Source organism: Xenopus laevis, chromosome 6S, assembly GCF_017654675.1.
Source record: "Xenopus laevis strain J_2021 chromosome 6S, Xenopus_laevis_v10.1, whole genome shotgun sequence".
Classification (NCBI taxonomy): domain Eukaryota; kingdom Metazoa; phylum Chordata; class Amphibia; order Anura; family Pipidae; genus Xenopus; species Xenopus laevis.
In genome coordinates, this window is record NC_054382.1 from 34,669,952 (window position 1) to 34,675,789 (window position 5,838).

The 5,838-nt window shown below is 37.9% G+C and overlaps 1 protein-coding gene across 1 annotated transcript; it reads right to left on the bottom strand.

Annotated features, from left to right (window-relative positions):
- Positions 1-2,398: 2,398 nt before the first annotated feature.
- On the bottom strand, positions 2,399-4,958 carry hoxa9.S (homeobox A9 S homeolog). Its single transcript, NM_001097795.1, has 2 exons — positions 4,363-4,958; positions 2,399-3,635 (listed from the first exon to the last, which is right to left on the bottom strand). Exons 1-2 carry the CDS (start codon positions 4,907-4,909, stop codon positions 3,397-3,399), a joined length of 786 nt encoding a protein of 261 aa, NP_001091264.1. The 5' UTR covers positions 4,910-4,958; the 3' UTR covers positions 2,399-3,396.
- Between the last annotated feature and the right edge of the window lie 880 nt (positions 4,959-5,838).

Consider the following 5,838-nt stretch of genomic DNA (forward strand, 5'->3'; position numbering starts at 1 on the left):
AATACCAGGTGTAAAAATAGGACTTATAGGACAAAAATACATGGAATAAACACAAGGTAATTGTATAATTACAGTTCATCAAATTAAAAATTAAAATCTACCCGTTCTTTTATATAAAGAATTTATTTTTATGTTTTTTCCTTATGAAATAACACTATATATAAAAAAATAGGGAATAAATATTTTATAACATTATTTAATGTCGTTTACTATTGCTATTATTATTGTTGCTATATATCTAAACTGTGGCACAAATAAAATGTCTAGCAGCAATATATTATACATTTAAAAACATTAAAAAAATGCCTTAAAAATTGGAGTGGTGTGTGAAGCCAAGCCGAGGTGAATGGGTGTGGCTAAACGTACATTTGCTTCTAGGAAAATTAAGAAAGCAAAGTGGTTATTATTTAATATATTTTTAATGTGTCATTCTCGCTCACTTCTTTTGTACATAATTATGTTAATCACCCAGTGATCATAGGCAGTGTTGTTTTGATTCAGGCCTTTGTTCTGCAGAATGATTTATAAAAGAATACAAATAGGTCTGGCTGCAGTATATCCTTTAATAATTTAGAATAGTAACTCTAGCTGGAACTGACACAAAGGAGGTTTCTGCTGTATTCTTAAATCCACCAGATTTCTGAAGGTGTAGTTGTATTCTGCATGTTGATTAATTACAAGTACAATAAAAAATATACCTTTTATCGAGTGTTTATATATATATATATATATATATATATATATATATATATACACACCACAGTGCTAAAATATATACACACACTATATATATATATATAGAGAGAGAGAGAGAGAGAGAGAGAGAGAGAGAGATGTGTATATAAATACTAGAACATTAGGTTGTCTAAAAGTCACTTTTATTATATGAAACTGAATACTTAGCACAGATATTTTAGTTACTAAAGATCAGTTTTATATTCCTCAAGATATATCTCCGTTTAATGAGGTAATACTGCCATCTGGTGTTGAAAAATAAATGTTACAAGGCAGGAAAATGCTTCCATTGACTACTGCTCCTCTTAACAGCCTGGTATTCAATATGAAGTCATTCTGGGCAGATACAGAAATATCCACCCAGATGAAATTTGAAACTAGATATAGACGTGGAACATTGAGATTTCAGAGTTGGGGGAGCAATAACAGTTAGTGATATCCGCTCAGTACATAATCTAAATCCGCCAGACCAAACAACTGAAAAAAAGGCTTCTGTAAAGAAAACCTGAATTGCTGCAGGACAGCCATAAAATCATTAAGGAGCGAATTCCAGACAGTTTGCAGACCAGCCATTTATTACACACTTTTAGTGCCCATTCTTTGAAGTCTCTTTCTGTCTGGAACAACAGAGGGCGTTCCAAATCCCCAGACCCCGGAACAAACTACAATTCCTTCCTTTTTCATTTGTTTTTCTTTCTTTTTTTTCCCCCCAAACACTATTTTTGAAAGTTACTGCAACCATCCTCTGCTCACTGCATTTTATGAATTACAAGAATCTATCAAAAATGTTTTTGTGTTTTTGTTTTTCACACAATATCCAACATTTCCTTTGTAATTAGCCAAACAAGTAGGGAGGCTGCAGGTCCTGTAGGGTTTGCTGAAAAGCCTGCAGCGGTTTGCACTCCATAAATGGTTAGAGCAGTAATTTTCTTTTATTGCCCAATGTGGCACAGAATTTTCAAACAACATCCTCTGTCTCAACTTGAGCATAAAGTGACCTGACTTGTTTCCCCCCACCTTTTTTTTTCCTTTCTTTCTTACTCTCTCCCTCTTTCTTTTTAACCACTTTGTCTGGCTTTGCAAAAATTGGATTCCATGACTTCCAAGGATGTGATGGAGGAAATTGGAGTCAGAATGTTTCCAATGAGATATACGATGGCCTGTGAGGATTGCAATAACCAGAGGGTAATTCTCTACGTTTCCTTTTAAACTCACTGAAGACAAAAAAATAAAAAATATAAATACTAAAAAAAATGCCAAACATTTTTTTTTTTTTACTTTGCATTCAAATATCTCATGGAATTTGAAAAAATCTATACCAATTTCTCGCGAAAATTGTCAGAAATCTTGTTCCAACTAAGAATAGTATAATAAAACAACAACCCACTTCTGCTGATTTTCCCATGCTTTGCCTTATATGCCATAAGCATTGATACTAATACCACGTCCCCTCTCCTTTTCTCCCCAAAATCTCTCCCCTTCCTCCCTCCCTCCCTCACCCCCAATATAAATTATTCATTACATCAAAAGCAACATCGCAGGCTATTATATACTGTTTATTCGTTGTTCAATACGGTGCACAAATTATTTAAGAGACTAAATAAATAGTTTCCAGAAAATGATCAATTTGTGGTTCCATCAAGGGAAATAAAAAATACACAAATAACAAAAAGACGTAACATTTATTTAACAACGCAAAAAGATAAATATATCTTAAAACAACATTTTGGTCATTAGGCCATGAGGTAACTATTGCAAACTATAAAGAATATGTTCTGCATTAAATTAAATTTTATATATATATTTTGCCCTAAACAGGTAGACGTATGCTATACTCCAGTTTAATTTACCCTTAATTTAATTGTAGTATATTGAGTCAGTAGAAGAATAGGTAGTAGGGCCTATGTTTAATTTAGGATAAATATCTATATATATATATATATTAGTATGTCCAAATTTGCTGACTGGTGCAAAAAAATAAAATAAAAGCAATAACCCCCCTCCCAACCGTTTTTGACCTATAGGTCGTATATACAGCTCATCCTACTGTTTATTAATTTGTGGATACAAATGTTTAAATTATAGGAGTCTTTTGATTGACACACACACCCCTGCAGGGTTAAACTGGACACTAATAAGGATAATTTGTTAGATTTCTATAGACGAAAACAACAACGAACATTACAGGTCTCTAAATTCTCAACTACTCCCCCCTTTTTTTAATATTAAACAACCTGAGTTTAAATCAGTCCTAGCTTAAACCACGAAAACTTGAACTGCAATCAAGCTCACAAGTTGAGTCACAAATAGGTTTCCTATAAATACATTATTCAAGTATATCAGCAGCCGTTTACTCCCCGCACACAGCGAATTCTATTGTAGCACATGTCAGCTAGTCTATGATACAGTCAGTACCCAGTTGTGCGCTATGGAAAGGTAGTTGGGTAGAGGCAGAGCAGGTAGATTCCAATGCCAGACCATCCCTAATGCCCCCTGTTTAAGGAAATAATTGTAGCATTACAGTACCTCTGTAAAACCAAGATTGTGACGCAACTGCTATTGTGACAAAAATGAGCGACTGCGACAGGGACGCAGCAGGCCTGGATACAGTAGCACAGAGCTTGGCAGGTAGTCACTCTCCTCTCAATCTCTATTTCTCATTCATTCGTCTTTTGAGCGATCCTTGTTGATTTTTTTCATTTTCATCCTCCTATTTTGGAACCAGATTTTCACTTGTCGCTCTGTGAGGTTCAACAGTCTGGCGACCTCGTACCTCCTGTCCCTAGTCAGATACATATTGAATAAAAACTCCTTCTCCAGCTCCAGGGTTTGGTGCTTGGTGTAGGGACAGCGTTTTTTCCTGGTGGATCTCGCGTGCAACCAGTTAGCAGCCGGGTTGTCTGCAAAGAACAAAGCGAGACAGAGAAAGAGAGAAAGAGAGAGAGGGAGAGAGAGAAAGAGGGAGAGAGAGAAAGAGAGAGAGAGAGAGAGAGAGAGAGAGAGAGAGAGAGAGAGAGAGAGAGAGAGTCAGTTCAGTTTCCGACTTAAGCCCCTCACTTGATTTGCACTGTCCAGAGTAGAACAAAAGCTGTAGCATTTCTCTCCCTGTCCTCCCCCTCTCCCTTCCATTCTTGAATAATTCACTGGGAAATTCAAATAACTCTAAAGCGCAGATTTTTAGAATAACCATTTCCCTTTTTTTTCCCCCTTAATGTGCGGTGCAATTAATTTACATAATTTCCCAGGGAATTCATGATTCCCAAGCGTGAGATATTAGAATTTAAAAAATAACTTGAAATTAGAGCAGATTGTTTATATGTGTGTGTGTGTGGCCCTAATTCAGCCCCCCCAGAGGCGGAACCCAGTCTAATAAATAAATAAATACATACATAATATATAATAATAAATAAATAATACAATAATAAATAAATAACCCAGTCCAATAAGGAATAAGTGCATAACAGTGTTTAGATCAACCTTTTAATGTTAGATCTTACTCCTTAGAGAAGTATATGATGATACAATGTTTGTATTTGTTGGAAAAACCCAATAAATAAAGAGAAAAAAAATCCAACCTTGATTATTAGAATATCTTACTTTATATATTGGAAGGAGCAAATGTCTTACTTGGATCAATTGGCGCTTTGTCTCCATTGCTGAGATTCTCTTCATTGGTGACAGCAAATGGGGGGTCGCCGGGTGGCTTGTCCCTGTCAACTGGGGAGTCGCAGCCATAGTCCGACACAGGCAGAGAGCGAGAGTCGTAAGTGGAGCAGTCGCCCCTTCTTGTAGCCACCGGTTCAGGTTTAATGCCATAGCTCCTGCTGGAAGGGAAGGCAGGGAAAGGCAAGGATCCAGTAGCCATGGGGTCCAGCCAGGAGCGCATGTACCTGCAGTCAGAAGCTGACATGGAAGCCTGATGGTGCACATAGGGGTGGTACACACTGGACACATTGTTAGCAGTTTGGGGGTGCACTGGGTTCCAAGGGCTGCTGAACACTGACGATTTGGATTGAAAGCTGCACGGGGTGAACTCAGGGTGCTCGGCCGATGCTGCTTGCCTTGCTGGCTGAGCCAGGGATCCAGGGGCAAACCTTGGCTGCACCAGATCGTCCCCCTCGTGAATTAGAAAAGAGTCCACATAATAATTGCTGAGGGTCCCAGAAGTCGACATTGCTACGGTGCCGAGCGGGACCTCCTGAAATTATGAAACTGCAGATTTCATGTAACAACTTGGTCCTACAAAGAAGTACAGTCACCTAATAAGTTGAAGGGCAGCCTTAATTCCTATTGGCTGCCGGAGCCATGTGACATGTGCAGCAGAACAATAAGGTATAAATCAGTCCGCAGGCTATTAATGGGTCACTGTTTTCCAGTCATCATTTTTTTATGGCAGAGCCATATGTTTTTTTATGCAAAAGGATATTTCGCTTCTACTGTATAGTCCCCTTTAATTGTGGCCAGCTGAGATAAGAAGATCAGATATTTGCAATGCTACCATTCCTGGGACTATTTTACATCATTATTCTTATTAATCACAGTAGGATGGAGGCATAGTCTCTGCTCCTTTTTTTTTTGCTAGAAATTCATTCTGAAATCCATCCTGTATTTGATGGGGAAAGTTGCTCAGGGCTGAGGCTGACACATATAAGCCATGAAATGTTACATTTCCAAGTGAGTTAGTGGGGAGATCCAGTAGCACATTCGCTTTGCATAGATTGGATGCACTGGGTTATATTGTTCTTCTAAAGTTACTGCCCTCACCAAATGCCAGGGGGAGTGTGCTGGGCAGTGCAGTGTTTGTATAGACACATGTAACATTGCACAATTCTGTGTCTCAGTTTAGCTTGGCCCATACACACACATTCACTGAATTACTTGTATGTGTGTGTGTGTATATAAATAAATATACAGAGAGATGGCATTCACTGAATGTGCCTATTTATATCCCAGTGATGAGAACAGAGAAAAGGCTCATATATAACAAGAGGTGTAAGTGATCTGCCTGCACAGTTTAGGTACAATCAACTCGTAAGATGCAGAACAAAGCAAACGATCGCATTCAATCGAATGCAGTTCTCTAGATTGAACCGTGTTTTCCTC

Coding starts and splice junctions, on each gene's coding strand:
- hoxa9.S (NM_001097795.1), bottom strand. CDS start 4,909: ATGTCGACTTCTGGGACCCTCAGCAATTATTATGTGGACTCTTTTCTA. Junction 3,636..4,362: donor CAAAGCGCCAATTGATCCAA/GTAAGACATTTG, acceptor TGTTCTTTGCAG/ACAACCCGGCTGCTAACTGG.